Below are 21,239 nucleotides of genomic sequence, written 5' to 3' on the forward strand. Positions count from 1 at the left end.
CGTTCTTCATAGCTTTCTCAAGCATTTGTGCTCTCATTTATATTATTAAAAGGCATAAAGAAAAAGATACTTTATTATTAAAGCTTGTTACAAGAGATACTGGTGCATTGATGATTTTTCTAAGATTACTCCTTCTGGAGACAATCAAAACTCCTCATGCAAGAAGATAAATGTCAATTGGATTGCGATAGTTACCTGTGAGTTCATGACCTCGGAGGAAGGCTATACTGATCAAGAAACTGAGAAAGTTGTGCAAGTACAGGCTTACCCCTGGATTCGAGAGAGCCCATCACCAGGAGATATTCTCCATAGCAACAGAGTAAGAGGGTGCCATTGAGTACTGCATTGTATGATCTGCTGGCCTTGTACCGTGTCTAAACTTTTATTTTTGCATTTAATTTTTCTTAACGCCTCAATTAGGACTTTCTGTAATGCTGCTCATGCCACAACAAAAAAAAAAAAAAAAAGCAAGTGAAAGATTTTACAGAAGTTTTACAGAGGCAGGCAATTTATTTGTAAATCATTGGCAATACTTCATATTTTAGTGTCTGGCTGTCACTTCAGTAAATGCATGCTTTTTGGCTGAGTGAACAATTTTAACTAGCTGTCTAAAGACAGACTATTATCTTTTGAACATTTTTAAAAGATTAGGTTTCATAGTAGTGAGATAACCACTAGAGAATCTGAAGCTATCAAAAAATATGATGTGATGTCTCTTCTAACATGCTGCAATGTAAACATGGTGCTGCTGAAAGGAAAAGCAGATAATGAAGGAAAGAAACAAAGAAAGTATGCAGGGGAGTTTGGGATACTAGAATAATCAAAACCAACTGTATATCAGTATGATTGTTAACATACCAGAGAAGTAATATATCAATGAAGTGTGTGTAAATTATCAGCATGTGGCATACCATAGATAGACGTTAAGAAATATACCTGATCCAGATGGATCTAACAGGAAAATTATTTTTATATTGGAAGAAGGCAGTCACGTACCTTGAAGGCAAGGATGATCTCTGAGAAATACTAGCAACAGAAAAGCGGCGTAACCTTCTGTTTGCCCTATCAGTTTTCTGTAATGCTTTATCTCTGCTGCTGCGATGAGGCCTTGTGATGGAAACAAAAGCTTTAAAAGAGGAGCTGTCAGGGTATCTAGGCCATCTCATTGCCAATGTAGAGAAGTTTGCCAGAAGTGGTTTTTGCAGTCTATTGACAAAATCTGGAGTGCTATTGCACTGTTTCTTTGGAAGGTGCAATTGCCTGTGTAAAATAAAGAACTTCAGAATTCTGTAAGGGAAGACTTTCCCAACTGGAATTAGCCCTGCTTCTGTACTGGGTTATTTACATCATTACCTTGTATAGTAAATCATTTTTTCCTTTGATAATGTTTAAACTCCTTAAGAAATTTTACTAACCCTTATCCCTGACCCGTCTCGGGCAGAAAACGCTGTGGTTACTTAGCAACTCTGCTGGAGGAGAAGGCACTGTTCCCAGCTGCATAGTTAATGCTGAAGTTAATTTGGCATTAAATCAGGAATTTAAATTCTTTCTTAGGTATGAAGAATTTGAGACCTTTCACTGCATTTTTTTTCTAAATGATGGGTGAGTTTTCTGAAAAAATTGCAAGAAAATTAGTTAACTTGTTTGCTAAAGTTATTTTGAGGTTGTTTATCTGAAAACATGGGGTCCATTCTGGGCTAGTATTTCTATCATGCTCATTACTTTTTTTTCCTCTGATGGAAAAGTTATCAATTAATTTATACTGAAAAAGGATTCAGCAGATCTTGAAGCAGGATATCGAGTTCTTTGGGTAATTCTGAACTATCAGTCACACTCTTTAATGTTGTTCATATTGCTGAAGGCCTGAATTCAGCTCCCAACATATAGGCTTTAAAAGGGCTGTTTGAGATGCCAGAAGGATCTGAGACATCCACTCCGACTTGACAGGTATGACACAGGAGACAGGGGTGCTCTAGGCTTATCTTTAACACAGGGAGACCAAGGAGATGCCCCAGGGGTCTCAGATGGCACTGGGTGCCTGCATATATTTGACCCTGAGAAAGTTAGAAGAGCTGTCTCCATTTCTAGCTGAAGGAAGGAAGTTTCTTACCTGCACATTTTTCACTACCCCGATTTCCATCCTTAGATAGCAATGTTAAATGCTTAAAGCTAAACATTACGAATGCCCCTTGCCTGCTGCAATAGTGTTTCATTTTGCTCTAATGTGATTTCAGCATCCAATATCTCAGTTTACTAGCATTGTGAAGAAGTATAATGTCATCTGGGATATCTGCACATCTTCACTTTACAAAACATTAGCTTCTAAAACTTATTTACAACAGGGAATGCCAAAATGAGGTTAATATGTGTGTGGCTGTTAACAGTAATAAAAGAAGATTCTTGCTCTGGTTGGTGATTAGACACGATAAAACTGTGACTGGTGGCTTGGTCTGCTAGCGTCTGTCCGAGTATACGTTTGGAAAGAAAAGTATAGGAGTTGCAGCCTGGAATAATAAGCAACTGAACTTGGAAGTGTTGGAGAGAGGCATATTTTCCTCAGTTACGGGTTTCATAACCAACTGAACCCATCCCACTTTCTTTTGTCTCTTCCATCAGTGATGACGTGGCCTGTAGCCATATAATCTTCAAAAGATTCCTGCTCTTTCAGGGCAGCTGGGGTCTCGTATAGCTGCTTAGGCATCAAGTTAGTGTGCACAGAGGTGAAAGCCCCAAACATTTTCTGAGCCAACAGAAGGGAAGAAAAGAGCCGAGACTGAAAGAAAGCAAGGGACCAGAAGAAGTCGGGGAGACTCCTGCTGTTATCTGAGAAGCGTTTTCTTCTTGATCTGGGTGAAGTTTCTTCTGCTGACTACTAAGCAGTAGTTGGAACTGCACAATCGTAACAAGAGCCAGTTTGTTTAATGTTAAATATCATGTTCGTTAGTTACCAAATAATTTTTTCTTTTTACCTTGTGCTTGTAAGTGAAAGATTTTAAATTAAAAATTCGGAAAAGTGTTAGTGATACTGCTAACTAGCTTACCTTATTTTATTCTTTTATAAGTAGGGTTATTTTAGAAGACTTCTGTCTTTGTTGTTATGCTGCTCTATTGTAGAGTGTTATTTTTCTTCAAGTGGCTTTTGAAGTCATTTATGTAGAAGAGTTGTACAGGTCATTTACAGAGGAGAATAATTTTTAAAATACTGTTATCAAGACTTGCTTTTGTAAGATATTCAGGTATATAAATTAATAAGGTTGTGTGAAGATTTGTTTTTACAGTAATCTCAAAGTAAATTGTCTTCTTTAAAAAAAAAAACACAACACACTAAAGCCATTTATATTTAATTTGATGTTTTCCAACTGTTCTTCTTATGGTTAAGGGTTTTTTAGAGGCCAGTTTTAAAAGTTCCTTGTAAAAGTGATTCATTCAGCTTTCATGGAATTTAGAAATAGACTTAATGGATAAATTGAAGAAATAGTGGCAAAGGAAACTACCTCAGCTCACTAAGATAATGAAGTTGAAGTTTTAGTCCTAAATAACACTTCACAACCATTAAGTGGTCCTTTTTGTGTGGTTTTGACTCATTTTTGCTATAAAACCACAAACTATTTATTTTTACTATGCAATTGTGTCACTGTAATAGAAGGAGGATGTGTTTCAATCTGCCGTACATAATTTCAGCCAAAAAGTGATGGAAATATTAAGAGCATCAACACTAGTTTTCTCATTTTTGCTAATAGCCATTTTAAGCCTTTTTTATTTTCCTGAGAAGGAGAATGGCTGCCAACTGTCAGACTGGAACGGGCAAGAGTCGAATGTGGTTTATTTAAGTGGAGGGTATCTGCCTGGCACAAGTTTGTGTAAATGTTAGCGAGCTGTTTTCTGTGCGTATTGATGAGTAGGTTTCAGAAACTCCCGGGTCACTCTGGAGTCTGTCATCAACCACAAAATGGAAGACTTAGCAGCCCATTAAATTTTTGTAGGAAGGAACATTCCAGTGCATCAAAAAAGTTTCTTGTCTGCTTGAAACACACTTCAGTCAATGAAAGGAGATGATTTATCACCCCCTTCAGCCAATGTTGCCATACACTGCATTTCGTACGGTGCTATGGCGTACTGCAGTCATGCAACTTCATTGCCAGTGCTGGCTGTTAAGTGATAGCCAACCCCTGGAACTACGTTCCTCCCTGGGTAGCCACAGGTGGGAAGGCTGGAGGAAAGGGGAAAAACGGAGTGGGGTATGCCTCCTTCTCTAGATGTCTTTGCTGTGGTATATTTCTGACAGACTTCTAATTTGCGCTGTTTCATCATTTATGAAGATGTTGTCATGTGTGTTGCGTCTTTGATTCATTTTTCTGTGACTGAAGCTGAGAAGGAACGTTCTGACGGTCCCAGGTTACTAGATCTCATCAGGATGGCTTAATTCATAGCTTTAAAAGGCAGAATGAAGCTGATTTACATAAAGTTAGAATATGTGCAGTATATTGTCTCCAGCTTAAAGTATTTGATGAGAGCTCATCTACAGCTACAGCAGTAGAATTGCGACAAGATCGGGTAATGCCCAGCAGGACATAGTGAAGTCAGTGCTGTCTACGTGAGAGTAAGCATCTGAGCAGGGATTATGTTCAGAGCTATAAGTAAATGCTAGTAGTGAGATGACCAGCAAACTTCTTGTAACGTTCACTGAGCTGTCTTTTAAAAACTGAACACTCCCCCTCTTATTTTTCTGGTAATAGAAATGTAAAGTGCACCCTTTTACAGTGAATGGAAGCTTCAGCTTGTGTTGACTGTCTTAGTCCTATGTTGATTAAAGATCTTGTCTGCAGTCTCCTGGAACTGTATTGTTTTAAAAACTTTTATGTCTTTGTGTTCAGGATAGTTATGAGTTCCTTTGGTTTTAGATGGTCATCTCAAAATTACCTTTTTCTCCTGAAGGAAAGAAATACTTTCTCTTCTATTTCATAAACGGCTCTGTTCATATCCAACAGCACATGTATTCTGTGCCTGTGCAATTTAAAAATTCCTGAATTTCAGGAATCAAATTCTGTAAATTAAAATATACCATAATTAGGTTAGAGATACTGTTACCATGTTGAGTCTTAACTGCATTATGAAGATTTTACATTACCTGTGTCTTTGCAAGATGACAGAAAAGAAAAAAAAAAAAGAAAGAAAAAAAGGAGTAGGAAGGGGTGAGATTTAGTTTTACTGTTTCCCAAGCTGAGGCAGTTGGCCCATAGTGAACAATAGAAATCCAGCACTGGATGCTTTTTATTGAAAGACCATATTATTGAAAGCTCTCCCTCAATACATTTTTTAAAGCCAACAAATAGACCTGTGATAGAAACAGCTGCTGAACCCATCCCCATTCTGTATTCTTCCAGGCAGTCTAAACGAATGGCCTGAGGTTTTGAGTAATCTACAGCACCCTAATAAGCACTTATTGCTATAAAAAGTTTTAAAAGTGCATGAAAGTCTAGATTTGGTGTGGAATGTAGTCTTAGCATAGTGTTGGGCAAGCTTCATGTTTTGGTAAATGAGTGTTGATGAGGGCAGTTATCTAGGCTTATTGTAGAATTCACTTTATTTCATGTGCCACATTTTGAACATGATTACTTTGCTCCTCCTGAACCAAACTGACGTTTTGCCTTTCTCTCCCACCTACGCTCTCTGCCCTCTCTACCCAAGCCACATTCGGCCTTTCCTCCTTTCATTTGACTTTTGACTGCCCTCGGCCTGGGTATAGCTATGGTCTCTTCTAGAAATAGCTGTTTCTTACTGATGTGCTTTGTAATACTTTGGTTTACTTTGTTCTACTAATGTTGCAAAAAAAGGCTAATTAGATCCTGTTTCAGATATGAACCTGACATCCGTGCACACAAGTTAACACTGAATTTGACTTGGTGCTTTAAAAAGTGGCAATGGCATAAATATCTATATGTCTGCCCATTAGCACATGTAGTCTTTTTGTGTGGCTGTGTGTTGACAAGAATGTTACAAATTTTAAATGGTGCAAGATAAATCATGTTATTACCCATTCATGCTATCAGGAGCACAATCTCGCGTACCTAGAGTTTGAAAAATGGGAGAAGAAAGTATCGTCTGTTGTACAATACTATGAATGAAACGTTGACAATATTTATTGGAAGAGCAGCATTCACACTCTGAGTGATAAATTCTTTTCTTTGTTACTTTCAAAGTGTGGCTGGGAGGAGCTCAGGTAACTGTATGAAATAGGTGGTTGTGGATAGTCTGCCTGTTCCCCGCTGGTGGCAGATCCCAGAGCCTGTGTTCATGACTACTCAGTTATTAATTCACTTACCAACGCACCTTAGTGCCAGGGAAGGCTGACGACACCGCTTTCAGACTGGAGATGGCTTGCACCTTCTTTGGGGCTGTGTCCTATTACACCTAGCAGTCAAGTGCTGCCGGTGGGTCAAGTGGTTGCAAACTGGTGAGCAGCTCCGCAGGCTGTGCACTCTGCGAGCGTTACTGGTCTGGCGGCCGGTCACACACACGTGGCTGACATCTCTCTTTGTTGCTTTCCTTTCTCCCTTCTAGCTGCAGTATTGAAATATGAGAACAACGTTATGAATATCAGGCAGTTCAACTGCTCCCCTCATCCGTACTGGCTTCCAAACTTCATGGATGTGTTTACCTGGTCCTTGCCGTTTGTGGGTGAGAAAGGTATGTAAATTGGCTCTATTCGTAGAAACTGCAATATCATTTCTTAGTCAGTGTGCATGTGGCCTCATTTATTTAAAATGGCAAGAATGATTTGAAGACAGATGACTTGCTTTCAAGGACAAATTTGAAGAAACAGGCCTCAGAGGGGCAAGCAGTTACCAAAGATTAATCACGCTTCTCATATGTTTTTATGATTTCTACTTTTTCCAGGCCATGATGCCATTATATTTCTGCTGTAGAAACAGATTTTATGACATTGCAGGCCAGATGTGCATTCACTGAGTAAAATTCTTAGTAGTTGTTCCTTTGTAAGCTCTTGGGCATTCCCTTGGATATCGCTTACTGCTCAAGAAACGTCACGACGACTTCACTACATCATGGCTACATCCTTACCCAGCTGACCTTTCTGATAAGGTGATGGTGGGTTGCTTTTTCACCAGCTGGTGAAACACAGAGCTGGGGATACTAAGAACCAGTCTGGTTAACTGCTTCTGGAGAGAGTAGAGAGACAGCAAGAAGAAGGAAAACCTGCTCCTCTGCCCAGGGCGTACAGTGCCTCGTTGCTGGCAAGAAGACTCTAAAGAACATAAATGATGTTTCATTGAAACACAATGCTCTTGATGTTGCCTGAAGACAACTTCATGCTGCAAATGGCAAGCACACAAAAGGCATGAAAACACTTTGGTCTAACATATTAAATGAATACATAATGCAAACTGCTTAAACCCCAAGTCATTTTATTCAAGGCCTGAGATGAAGCTTGCTTTGATCCATCCATTATAGTATATTACTGCAACAGCAATTACTGCCAGAAAACTATAATAAACTCTTAAAAGCTGCTTGGAATAACAGTTCTCTCTTAATAGGCAACTGGAAGTACAGCCAGCTGTGGCTTTTACCTGTAGTCATGACTGGCTTTGTTTTCAGCTACTCTTTTGTACTAGGAAGGCCGCTGGTGAGATGCCTGAGGTCTCTGTGAACAAAGCAGATAGACAATAAAATAGGGATTAACAAAGAATAGACAGCTGTTTCCGCTAATGGAGACATTACATAATCCACGCTGATGCGTGTTGCAGACTGTTGTGAAGCAGATAAAACGCTTTCATTTTCTTCGACCGTAAACTCAGCCAGGCCCTTTTTAGGATGGGCACGTTCTCTGTATACGTTCTGTAAGATGCTCTGTAAGGTCATTTTTCCAGAGGTTTCCCATTGGTGGCTGCCTCAGGTCAGGCTACAGAATGCACGGCCAGATTTGCTGAGGTTCTGAAGCCGTGAATGCTCCTCCTCATCATGTATTCTTGGGATGTTTTGTATTTTTTCCCCCACACTCCTTCATGTCTTCCCAGTGGTCACTCTTGCCAATTGCTTGGAACTGTTAGAGACCCGAGAAGTGAAATCAGTGTTTTCCCTTTCTCTGCAAAACAAAACTCATGCACGTAAGAGTTGATGTTCTACACAGTTTTTTATTTATTTCCTTTTTTTTATAGATTTTTTCCTTAAAGGCCAGCCAAGGTAGGAAGCTGATAGTTTTGCTGGTGGTTGTTAATGTGGAAAGTCTTTCCACTAATCCTGTCAAAGGAAAATATTAAATTCTTCACTAATGTAGGCAGAATATACCTGTGTCCCACCCTTCTAATGTGCTAAGCCATCATACTTGTCACACAAGACGATTTTAATAACCACTTGATTAAAAAATTTAAACTTTCAACTTGTGTAGCTAGTACAAAGCTAGACATGTCTGGTAACCCTTTTAATGATGCTTACTACATGTAGATGTAGTGGAGTTTTTCTCAGTCTGCTAATGATTTCACATTTTACCTCGTAACTTTGGCTTTTTTGATCTCTAAATTCCATTTCCTTGGTTGTGATTTTCGCTGGCTTTTTTTTTTTGTCTGTTCTTACTCTGTGTGTGCTCTGGTTAGTGTCTCACTGTTGCCTTTCCAGAAAAAGCTGGGACCAGGTTAGGGGTAGCCTGAGGCTGACCCTTCCATGCCCGAGTTCTAAAGCAAGCAAGCTGAATGTATTCTGAATTCACTTATAATGATGTTTCTATTGAATATAGAATAGTTCCAGCTGGAAGGGACCTACAACGATCCTCAAGTCTATTTGTCCTGGATTTCAAGAGATGCTGCCCCTTCGTAGACATCTTAGAGGGGTTGATGTTTTGTTGAACTCAAAGTACAGTGCCCAAAACCTGGATAAATAAGTATTCTGTGATCCTTCTTGCTGTAACTTTTTCCGCTGAAATGTCATTCCATTTGCTAAGCAGGGAATTCAGATCCTACTGCAGTGTAGCAGCAAGAGGACAGTGGTCAGTTCTGCTGTCCAAGTTGAATGAAAGGCGAAAATGTGTGGAGGGGGAGAAAACAAAAGTTACCTAGTTCATTGACAATTGCAGAAAGAGCACATTTTTTTTAAGGTCTGTTTGTTGTGGTGTTCATTATATTTGGAACAATTTTTATGGAAACCTGTACTTTTTATTGACTACACAAGACCCTTCAAGCTTTTATGACTTCATGTGTAAAACAAGGGCCATGTTGTTTAAAAAGTGGGTGCCATTTCTGTACTGAATTTTAATTAACACTGCTACAGCTAGAGTTTGCTCTCTGACAGACGAGGGAAGCTTAATGTCAACATATTTTTCTTTTTCTTTCTATTATAGTGACAGAGATGCTGGTAAATGTGCTGAACATCTGCTCAGATGATGAACTGGGGACAGAGGAAGATGGGTTTGATGGTAAGAGCTTCCCGCCCTTGTTTGAGAATGTTTGCCTTGAAACTACTATAAAAGTTTATTTGCTTACCCTGGGATGATTTTCTGGGTCTTGTTTAAGTTCTCTGCTGCTGAAAGCAAATGTTGTGCTAGACTCCAGTGGATTTGCTTACTGCATGCTTTGGAAAGAACGAACAGAACTTCTGCCCTGTTCTAACAGTTTCCCTGGTCTTGCTCTTTTGGTTAAAAACAAACAAACAAAAAAAAGTATTTCTCTCCATGAAATCTGGATTGTGTTGTCATGAAAGGTCAGAGGTTGATTTTATGCACAAGATCCCTGGAATTCCTCTAGGAAGTTTAATTATATCAGTGAAATGATCTTCCTACAATGAAATAAACTTCCTGCAGAGCTCCTTCCAAAATGTTGGTACCACAACTTTGGATGACTTGTACTTGAAATATTCCATTAGTTGCATCTTTTAATGCACTTGTGTATCTAAAAGGCTTTAAGAAGCAATATAATCAATAAAAGTAAACATGCAGACGCAGATAGAGAATGTTCTGACCTGACATTTGTGCTGAGAAGAGAGGAATGGTCACTTCTGTTGTCACTGGGGTTGGAGTTTATGTGATGATAAGTTGTGTTATTGACTGTTGGTTTGACTGTAAATTATACTTTATATCTTGCAATTTGGGGATTCTTAGAAGTCAATTTTATTAGACCTTATTTTCTGTTAGACTGTCCAAAAGTAAATTGTAGCTCTCCAGAATGTCCCTTCTCAATTGAGCAAAACTGAAAAAAATCCCATGCATCCCTAAAATTCTCATTATGAATGCTTTCAGTGTTTAAAAAAAATAATCTAGGAAAAGAACAGAAATATTAAAACAATAAAAAAGAACCTGGAAAAATCTAGCACTATCAAATATTCTCAGGATATTTGTAGGTAGAATGAATGAACAGGGAGAATGAAGAACTTTCAAGTAAGACAAATATTTAATGAAGTTGTAATTAATTATTAAATTTCTCTTTCAAAGTCTTTATTTTTAATCTTTGAAGAGTAAGCTAGATCACGGGTTTTGACAAATGTTTCCTCTGAGAAGAAGGGGATGGATGATAGTGCTTTGCTTTTACTCTGAAAAACCAAATGGAATTCCCTGTTCTGCATCTGCTGCAGAGTGTGGACGGGAGCAATTATTTTGCAGGACTTGGACAAAGACTGAATTTATTGAAACCAGTAATCAGTGGAGAGAATAAAACACCTGTTTGAATATAGTGCCCAAATTTTTCTCATGAAATTTAAATAAGTAGCTACTGTGTAATTAAAGCAGCATGTGAAACAGTACGGAGACATACAATGAGTAAAAATTGTGTCAAATTAAATACAGTAGCAACAAAACCATGTGCTTAAAATCCTTGGCTCAAGAAGGCACTTAAGTGCAGGCTGAAATCCCATGGAATGCAATGCCAAAGCAAAAGCTTTATGGGAAGGATTTTCAAATTAATTCAGTGCTGGCCTATTACTTTCTTTTAAAGTAGTACTATAAACTTCCGTTGAGCATCGATAGGCCAATGCCTATGGTCCTTTTCTAAAACTTCAGTGCGTCAGAGTTCCCATGCCCAAGTTAGGTTTTCAAGAACAGAGTTGGGAGCAGCGAGGCGCTCGGGCTCTTTGGGGACGGCAGACCTCTCGGGCTGCAGGAGGGCTCTGCATCTGCTGCAGTTTTCCTGGGAAGAGGGCGAAACCCCCGCCATCTCCCCGGGATTGTGGCCACGGCACTCCTCCAGACGTGGAGTTTGCAGCATTGCAGGTGTCTAAGCAGGGAGACAGGCTGAAGTCCTCCGGGCTTGCATGCGTGTGTACTGCATCGCGATACCTAACAGTGTTCAAGTTTCCAGATGAGGAATAATTAAACCAGTCCTAGTACTGTAATGCTAACACTATTGTCTAAATCTGCTTTCAGATTTTTTTCCATGTGAATGCTTTCTCTGTTTAAAACATTACGTTAAGGAAGATATTAGAAATGTCGTCTTTCGCATGTGTAGTTAAAACCAGAGCTGGCATATGTTCGTGTCTGCTTTCCCAGATAATCCCCTAGAGCTGTAAAATGGGATCTGTGGCGCTGGTGCTGCAGCTTGCTCTGGGTGCACGCCTGTACCTCCAGCCGGCTGGAAGCAGTGGGCTCGTGGGGTTCATACACATGGAAGAGACTGAAGGATTCAGGCATAAAAGTAAATTTGAAGTTTGATTTAAACTCAAATAGAGGGTGATATCTTTGATTTTCTGGTGGGTTCTGATTTATTATCTGTGCAACAAAGGAAAATCCTCTTTCTCTCAGAGATCAATGCCCTCCCTTTTCTCCTTTTTTTTTTTTTTTTTCTTAGAGCTTTGTATTTTGGGGTAGAAACTACAAGATGTATTTCATTTGTGTTATTGATGAAACAGACTAGAATGATTACCAGCTAAACATTGTTTCTGTAAGGGCTATATATTGACAGTCTTGTTGTTCAGCATTTCCACTATTCTTCAATAATTTCTGTCCAGCTTCCCTGGAGAGCTGCAGCATTATGGTCCTGTTCACCCACTGACATTTTTCTTTAGCAGTATTTCCCATAGAAGGAAATGCTGGAGATCTGCAACAGCAGATAAATTTTGTTTGATGGAATGATTCTTATTTTTGTGTCATTGGTAGTTTTCAGGGCTCGCTGCTGATTTCCTTTCTCTCCTTGCAGTTTGAACATGCCCTGACCTGGGTTCCCACATGTAATGGGAATGATCCATCACTATGGTTTGCACTGATCATTCATTACCTTCTCTTACACTTTCTTGCCCCCTGTCTTCCCCTCTCACTTCCCCATGCAAAAATAAGCCCCATCAGTATTGCCTGACCTCACTGCATGGTGTTCTTGTGAACCCTTTTTTTTTAATTATTATTATTACTATTTTTGGTTCTGAGTCATGCATGTTGCATCTAGCCATGAGCAGGATGCTCAACAGTGTGTATTCCCTTTTGCCCCCACCACATCATGAGGATCTGATCCCTTTGTTGTAGGCAGTTTCTGTGAATGTTTAGTGGGAGAAAGCCTAAATAGCAATCATAGTGCCCTTTAGCCCAGATCTCCCTGCTGCCCTGTATTGCCCTTTTGGTTTCACTTGCTTTAAAATTGGGAGGATGTGATAAGTCAAGTTTTCTTATCTCTGATAGTTTCCTCTTGCAGTACTTTCTCTTCCCTGTTTGCTACAGTGGTTGCAATATAATCTGATCCAGCAAAATATGTCTTCAGCTCTTGTGCTGTGTGGTTTGTGCATCAAATGTATCGCTTAGCAACAGGAGCTGCAGATACTTCCACCCAGCCAGCATATAGTCAGAGTCCTGTTTTATTTTAATTAGCAACATTTCTGGCCTTATGCATTTGACTGAAAAAACTAAGCTGCTAATTAAAAGGGTGCAGTAATGTAATAGACAACTTAACACAAATGCTCTGCTTGCTTTGTGTGCATCGCTATCATGAGTTGGCATAAAACCACTCTTAAATTACCTGCTTTAATTTTTGTATTGCTGTCACCATTGTAGCTCGCAACCTTCTCATGGAAAAGCCACTGTCACAGTGCTAGCTGCTGCATTTATTCCTCGGTTGGAATACAGCTTCCCAAGTACAGTGCTGTACTCCGAGCCTGAAGAGAATTACCAAGTCAAACGTCTCCTGCCGATCAAAGCCTGGTTCTGCTGTGAACAGGGGCATATGAAATTTGTCACAGCTCTTCAGTGCAATAAACTGCACCAGGGGCAAGATCTGTGCCGGTGGACCCAGAGACTGACTGAGCAAAGGCAAAGGCTTTGTCGTTAGGTCTCAGTTACTTAGCATGGCCTTGATAAGGGTGTTCATGATACTGCCCGGGCAGATGCGAGAATCTTAGCTTTTCAATTAGTTAATTTTTAATTAGGAGAGAAATGTACGGTTTTTCCAACTGGTTTATGTTCTTCCTCCAAACCAGCAGGGTTGGGCTGCAATGTATACCTAATCTCTGTGAGTTGGTGGCAAAGAGGCACTTTAATGTAATCTTGTTATTTATTTATTCATTTATTTGGCCAGGTATGGTTGTTTCCATGCCCAAAGCATTTTTCATGCGAGCTGTACTACGGCACGTTGGTGGTGCTCTGGCTCTGAACCAACCTAGCAGCATGCGCTGGCTAACCAGCATCCCCAAACCAGTGTCACGGTGCGGTTGTGCCTGGGCACCAACCAAGTGCTGCAGTTGTCTTGCTCTCAGGCATAGTCGATTTTAAAATGCAATACCTTGTACCGTGGCAGTGTTTGGATTTGATACCTGTAAGCTGCCGGAGCCTGGGAACAAATGCACGTGTGTGGTAGATGGCACAGATTTTGGCAGAGGCAGCGGACATGTCTATGATAGTAAGCTGTTCGTTCAGGTATGAGACGTAAATGAACTGGAAGAATTGGCTTGATTCCGCTGAGGAGAGGGGTTGCAGCAGGCAGGCACACCCCATATAAACTGGAGAGGCTGGTTTTGAGAAGTGATTAAGCCTTATCAAAACAGCTGCAATAAAGTAGGAGAAAGTATGAGTTCAAGGGGTGGTAACACTGAGCCTAAGCTTTCCTGCTGACGTCCTGCCTGCATGTTGGTTTCCTGCAAAAGCTACTAACAAGGCCTTAAGCAGAAAAGTTTTTTTTTTCTTTTTTTCCCTGATTATTCTCAATCTGTTTCTTTCCTTTTGGATGTTCCCTGGTTAATTTGTTTCTTTTCTGTTTTTCAGACTTTACTTAAACAGTATGTTTCCATTGATGTTTTCAAATGTTCTGTATAATTTTTTTATTTTCATTCTACAAACATCACTGATCTTTTTCTTTCCCCTCCTCTGGAATTCGTAAAGAAGATCCCATTTATGCACAGAAGAAAGGTATTCAATAAGTTGGAAGGCTTAAGTTTCATTAATTTTCCTAACGCTTCATTAGATAATATAGAATATATTAGGATACCAGTGAGAGGTTTGGGTTTGGCTTTTTTACTCAGTGTTGTTTTCTATCTGTTCAATCCTACATCTTGCAATATCTTCAGAGTTTATAGTCTTTTTTTTCATTGTTCTGCTTCTAAATCTGAAGGTCTAAATTACATTTCATGTACGTCGTGCATATCCAGCTTGCAAGATCTGTGTTTGGATGCTACAATTTTGAAATCCAATAGAAAAATTACTGAAGTAAGATTCAAAGCTTTTTTCCTACATCTCAAATAATGTTTCCACCCCAATTTTAAACTTGGCGAGGTTCGTGATTTTTTTTTCCTTTATACAAATAGGTTTGTTTTGATATTGAAACAAAAGTAAAAACTTAAAAGGATGTCAGACAATGTTTGCAAAGGCAAAAATGAACCCTTTTACCCATAACCAGTGTTCAGGTTATGACCCGTTTACTTTCACATAAGTGTATGCTTAAGTGTAGCTGAAGTAATTCCTAAGGATTTGGAGTAATAGTGAATCTCAGAATACTAAAATGGAGTATTCACACTTGAAATGTAAGTCTAAGATTTATGTATAAATAGTTAGGGAATCCAAATACTATGTTGGCTTAGTGGTGTGCAGTCAAAACTAACAGGACAATAAACCATTGTGCATTATTTAGCAAATAAAGTTTTTAAAAAATGAGTGGGATAAATAACATAATTACTAGTACTTAGTAAACATAGATTATTTTAAGTTGTTTTCACAGATCTGTTACAAATGAGGAAATTTGCAAGTTTGCTGACGACACCAAACTGGGAGGTGTGGTAGATACACCAGAAGGCTGTGCTGCCATTCAGCGTGACCTGGATAGGCTGGAAAGCTGGGCAGAGAGGAACCTGATGAGGTTCAACAAGGGCAAGTGCAGGGTCCTGCACCTGGGGAGGAACAACCCCATGCACCAGTACAGGCTTGGGGTGGACCTGCTGGAGAGCAGCTCTGCGGAGAGGGACCTGGGTGTCCTGGTGGACGACAGGTTAACCATGAGCCAGCAGTGTGCCCTGGCTGCCAAGAAAGCCAATGGGATGCTGGGGTGCATCAAGAAGAGTGTGGCCAGCAGGACGAGGGAGGTTCTCCTTCCCCTCTACACTGCCCTGGTGAGGCCTCATCTGGAGTACTGTGTCCAGTTCTGGGCTCCCCACTTCAAGAAAGATGAAGAGCTACTGGAGAGAGTCCAGCGGAGGGCTACAAGGATGGTGAGGGGACTGGAGCATCTCCCCTACGAGGAGAGGTTGAGGGAACTGGGCTTGTTCAGCCTGAAGAAGAGAAGGCTGCGAGGGGACCTTATAACTGCTTATAAATATCTGCAGGGTGGGTGTCAGGAGGATGGGGCCAAGCTCTTTTCAATGGTGCCCAGTGACAGGACAAGGGGCAATGGGCACAAACTGAGGCACAGGAAGTTCCGTCTGAACATGAGGAAGAACTTCTTCCCTCTGAGGGTGATGGAGCACTGGAACAGGCTGCCCAGGGAGGTTGTGGAGTCTCCTTCTCTGGAGATATTCAAGACCCGCCTGGACAAGATCCTGTGCAGCCTGCTGTAGGTGACCCTGCTTCGGCAGGGGGGTTGGACTAGATGACCCACAGAGGTCCCTTCCAACCCCTACTATTCTGTGATTCTGTGATTTGGTGGAGACCAAAATCTTTCAAGTGTATTTTTTAGTAAGCTCTTATGTGTATTGATGAGAAACAAAATGCTCCCTTTGAGCCTGTTGTGTTTTATGATTAAGTTCTTTTTTTTTCCATTCTTATTTTATATTTCAGTGTAGGGCATTGTATTTCACTTTGGTCATAAATCAGATATCCAGTTTTCAGTTCTCAACTCCTCTGGAAGTTGAACAGTGACTGAAAAAGGTCAGACATACTTATAGGATCTATTAAAACAGCGTGGGCTTGTAATAAGCAAGTAGGGATAATGACACTTGGGGAAAAAGAAAAAGACAAATAGTGTTTAACTGCTTTCAGCTTAAAAAAGGCTGAAAACCACGTCTTGTGTATCTTGAAAGTACCATTCAGTGAGTTCATAGTAACTGAGGCAGGAATGTACCTCCTCTACTTCCTGAAGAACCCAGCTGAATCTTTACTGTTTAATTTAAATTTTTCATTAAGGTGTTATGCATATATTATATTTAATTCAGTTACAGCTGAATTACAGCTGTTTCTCCCACTCTTTATTGTCTGGAATTAGACGTTTATGCCTAAAACTTTGTATCTTTATTTTTTCATCTTTATGTTTTTATCTTTAATCATACGTGGGAGATTTGAAAGCCATCATTCTGAGCATAGTTGCTTTCAGTTTGAACTTCACGATACAGTCTCATAATTTCAAGACAGTCTAGGAGGACAATTAGAAACGCCTGGAAATAATGCATTAATACCTGCTCTGAAAGATGGATGCATGCGAAAGTAGTGTGCGTGATTGTAAGTCATCTAGTTTACGCTCCTCAGCAGATGTTTGAACATATCGCAGCACGTAAGCGTACAGTTACCAGCATCTGAACCTGCAGGTTGTGATGGCCATGGGCACATACAAGGTGGCTTGTGCAGACCCGTTTGTGCAGAGGCTGGTCAGGGACACACGACCCTGCAAGCAGCTCTGCAGGGTTCCCTGTGCGTGATTGTCAAGCCCCCACTTTATCAAACTCACCCCTTGCACTGTTGTGGTTAAACTTGACCTTGACCATGACATTAAAAGTTGCGATGAGATTCATCTTGAGTTTTTATGTCATTATCTGAGATATTTGTTCCCACGGGTACTTAGCTTTCTTTTGGACAGCTCTAGGATTTGTGAGTTGATTTTATTTTCAATTTTGAAATTTTTTGCAAGATTGGCTGCTTGTTTGGAAATTCAAGCACAGAGAAAACAAATGTAACTCCTTTTCACCTTTTCTAAAATGCCAGGGTATCAGCCAGGCCACCTAGTCATCTAGGAAATATGAAGCAATGCTTGTGTTTCCAGCGGTCACGAGTTTAATTGTGATTGAGAAATCTGCAGTAGGAAAGGTGACAATGTCTGATAGAAGAGCCATGGGGCCGCCACCAGCAGAGATGCATGGAGAAATCTGAAACTGTGAGAATTACTGCGCGGCAAGGCCCCATGGCTGTGTCCTCTGCGGCTTTCCACCTCTCTCATCCATTGCCCACGTTCGGCAGCACCTTGCACCCCTGCCCAGCTCCCTGGGACTGCCCCCTCTGCTGCCACAACCACCTCCCCCATTTTTGGCCCTTCCTGCTGTTTTAGCTTCCATGATGGACTCCACTTTGTAAAATGGATCAATTTCCTAGGAACTGAAAAAAGAATCATAGAATCATAGAATGGTAAGGGTTGGAAGGGACCTTAAAGATCATCCAGTTCCAACCCCTCTGCCTGAGCAGGGACGTCTTCCAATAGACCAGGTTGCTCAGTGCTCCATCCAACCTGGCCTTGAATGCTTCCAGGGAGGGGGCAGCCACAGCTTCTCTGGGCAACCTGTTCCAGTGTTTCACCACCCTCATGGTGAAGAATTTCTTCCTAATATCTAGTCTAAATCTGCCCTCTTTTGGTTTAGAGCCATTCCCCATTGTCCTGTCACTACACACCCTTGTGAAAAGTCCCTCTTCATCCTTCCTCTAGGCCCCTTCAGGTACTGGAAGGCTGCTAGAAGGTCACCCTGGAGCCTTCTCTTCTCCAGGCTGAACAGCTCCAACTGTCTTGGCCTGTCCTCGTAGGAGAGGTACTCCAGCCCTCTGATCATCTTCGTGGCCCTCCTCTGGACTGGAAAGAGAAATTTTCATTTTTGTCCTTGCACTCTGGAGCAGAGAAGAAGGAAGCGTTCTTGTGATGTGTAGTGGTTTGCAGGTTGCTCTCCCAAACCTCTGAGGCAGGACTTGTCAGGCAGCATCTGTACGAGCCAAGGTTACCTGTTGGGAGAGAAACCTTCGTGATGTATGTGGTTATGACTGTGATAATTAAATGAAACTGGTTTACTTAGTAAAACATGGCATTTTCTTGGGGACATGGGGGGTCCTTATTAAAAGAAATGCCTTGTTCTGATAACTTAGTACTATTTGCTTTTCCCATTCAGGTGGTTCTCTTGGATGCACAGATAATATTCTAGGTTTTGATGCTATCCAAGTAACAAGTACACATGCAAACTTAGCTGAACTGTAGTCTCCGTTCCAGCATACGCTTTTTTTAAGGCAGATTATTATGCAACTTCACACACTTCAAAATAATTGTAATTTTGAGCAGGCCATAGCAGTGATGAGAAGGAATTTGCTTGTGGAACTCTCTTAACCACTGCTGGCCAGTGCAATCCCTGCCATTTCATGCTGGTTTTCAGGACTCTGCCTTTAGGTTTTATTACCATTTAAATACTTTTCAACTAGGGATGGGAAAACCCAAACTGGACCTTCTTGGCCTTGAGCTTAACCCAATCACTTTTTTCAGAAAATTAAGTGAAACAGGATTGTTTTTGACTTAAAGTGATGAGATTAAAGTTTAACTCTGTTCTTGTTTAACTTTTAACTCTTTTTTTAGTGATTTGGGCACTGTTTGTGTTGAATATCTTTTTGGCATTTTGATGATTTTCTAAGAAACTTGTTTTCAAAAGAGTACGGTCTCTGAAAATGTCTTTGAAAATTAGCTTATATTGATGAAAAAACATGCAGCTTTAATGTGTAGCAGGAAAAGAATCGCATCTCTAAAGGTACTAACAACTAGATTGTTCAAAAGTGATCAGTCTGGAGCTGTAAATAACAAAAAAATAGTAAATTCAGTTTTGGCTACAAATGGGGCAGTTTGGCAAACCATGACTTTAAAATGATGATTCTTGTGTTTAGAGTTCAGAATTGTGATGAATTGTTTACAAATCCCTATAACTGTTCTTAACGTGTTTCCCATAGGAGCAACAGCTGCTGCTCGAAAGGAGGTTATAAGGAACAAGATAAGAGCAATAGGAAAAATGGCTAGAGTTTTCTCAGTGTTAAGGTAAGGTTTTGTGCTGTTTCAGATTTTTTTAATGTTAAAGGACATCTTTGAATGATGACTAAGGGCAGTCTACCGTTAATCAAACAGCAAATGTGATATTTTAGTATACCACCCAACGGAGTTTTACTGGAACCTTTTAAAGATTGTTTTATTTGTACAATACTGCTATTTGTTATGGCTCTGGATAATCTTCTTCCTCAGGGCTTTTGCTGAATGTAAAACAGACAAGCAAACAAAAGACATCAGCAAAGAAAATTGCAATTACCCTTTTTTTTGTAGACTGTTGCTCACCAGGTGTACTAATTAACTGCGAGGCAAGAGTTAAATGTGGAGAAAGGGTATGTTCCACATCGTGTCTCATTAAAAGGGAAGCCAGCTGTCCTACTTTGTCCCCCACCGTTGTGGCTACAGCCATGAGTAAAGATAATTAAAGATGAAAGCATTAGGGTCATTTAACTAAAAATCCAGGAAATCATTGTGCAGACAACAGCAACTCGTCACCTTGGGCTGCACTCCCCCAAAAACATGAACATGAGTGAGTAATTGCTACCCAACGTTTAGAACTCGCCATTTGATGCCTCTGAGCGGGAGAGAAAACATGCTGTACTGTGCTGTGCTGAAGTCTAAATATAGAAAATACAGTTCTCCCTGTCTTTCAGCAGAGGGATTTTTCTTCTCAGGAAATTGTATGTTGGTCTGCTGTAGTCAGTTTATGGCTGTTATCGTTAGTGCAAAATCAAGGGATTTTTAAAATATTTATTAGTATGATTGTATGATTGATATGAAAGGAAATAAAAATAGTTACTTCAAGAATACACTCTTAATTTCAGGTGGAACTCTCAAACTTGCTTGATTTGAGACTCTTCTGCAGCATGCAAGCAGTGGGCAGGTTGTCAGCGGGGCTTCGCGTGGACACAGCAGTTTGCCCACGCGTTGCAAATTGCAGCAGCATAGCTTAAAATAGCATACTGGGATGGAGGACTTTGTACCTGGGGTTCCCAAAGTGTTATATGTGAATTACTAGTGATGCACAAGCTACTTCAAAGTGGTACCCATAAAAAAAAGAAAAGTTGGCATCATGCCTTTTCCTTAAACAAGACGGGGGAGCAATCAAATGTTTCCACCTGCTCCTCTGTACCAAGTCTGGCAGAGAGCCTGGAGCTGACATTGCCACCACCTTCATAAAACAGCACGCTTATTTTTCTCTGATGGTAGTTGAGCAAACAAAGTTTGGGAAACCTGGCTTTCTCCCATAACCTTGAACTGCAGCTTCTGGATCTACTGTATTTTGTTGTGGAGCACCTTTTGAAATGTAGGATTAATTCAACAGAAATGTGGACTTTAATATGCAGAAGGACCTGAAATTGGATGCTCAGTGGATATATTTGGGTTTTGATAGTTTGCAGATGATTGTCATCACCTATATGTCAAAGACTTTTTCAAAGGGAGCTATGGAGCACAAGGTTTTCAATGGTTTCAGGGATGGAAGAAGGGTACAGGATAATTCTTGCATGTGATGTGTCTAAGGCGATATGCATAAGGCTAGTAGCTTAGAGTTTTAGCACTGTTTGAAACCTTGAGACCTCTTAAATTATTTCACAAAAATCAACATTTTAAGGCACTGATGGAAATGTCTTGATCTTTCCCTGAAAAGCAGTCAAATTCATCTCACAGTTGTTCATGAGACAATTTTTTACCCCTGCCACATGCATCCCAACATCTCCAGAAGACCAGAATGGACTGTACCTGGTAGAGGAGAAGCCAGAAGCTGCTGAGCCTTTTACAGTTCTTCATTACTAATGGATCTTAAAACTTCGCAGGAAGGGCTAAAGATGAAGAGTGTGGGTTTTTTTACTT

General features: G+C 40.4%; 1 protein-coding gene across 4 annotated transcripts in view; it reads left to right on the forward strand.

Annotated features, from left to right (window-relative positions):
* The window catches only part of PPP3CA (protein phosphatase 3 catalytic subunit alpha), a 199,829-nt gene that overhangs the window by 168,609 nt on the left and 9,981 nt on the right, over positions 1 to 21,239 (forward strand). For 2 of the 4 annotated variants that reach the window (XM_075421450.1, XM_075421452.1), the window contains exons 9-12: positions 6,562 to 6,687; positions 9,350 to 9,424; positions 14,294 to 14,320; positions 19,298 to 19,382. In XM_075421450.1, coding sequence (XP_075277565.1) covers positions 6,562 to 6,687; positions 9,350 to 9,424; positions 14,294 to 14,320; positions 19,298 to 19,382 — 313 coding nt within the window. The remainder of the gene's footprint in view (positions 1 to 6,561; positions 6,688 to 9,349; positions 9,425 to 14,293; positions 14,321 to 19,297; positions 19,383 to 21,239) is intronic. The other 2 variants (XM_075421451.1, XM_075421453.1) reach the window with 1 other exon arrangement.

Source organism: Opisthocomus hoazin, chromosome 5, assembly GCF_030867145.1.
Source record: "Opisthocomus hoazin isolate bOpiHoa1 chromosome 5, bOpiHoa1.hap1, whole genome shotgun sequence".
Classification (NCBI taxonomy): Eukaryota; Metazoa; Chordata; class Aves; order Opisthocomiformes; family Opisthocomidae; genus Opisthocomus; species Opisthocomus hoazin.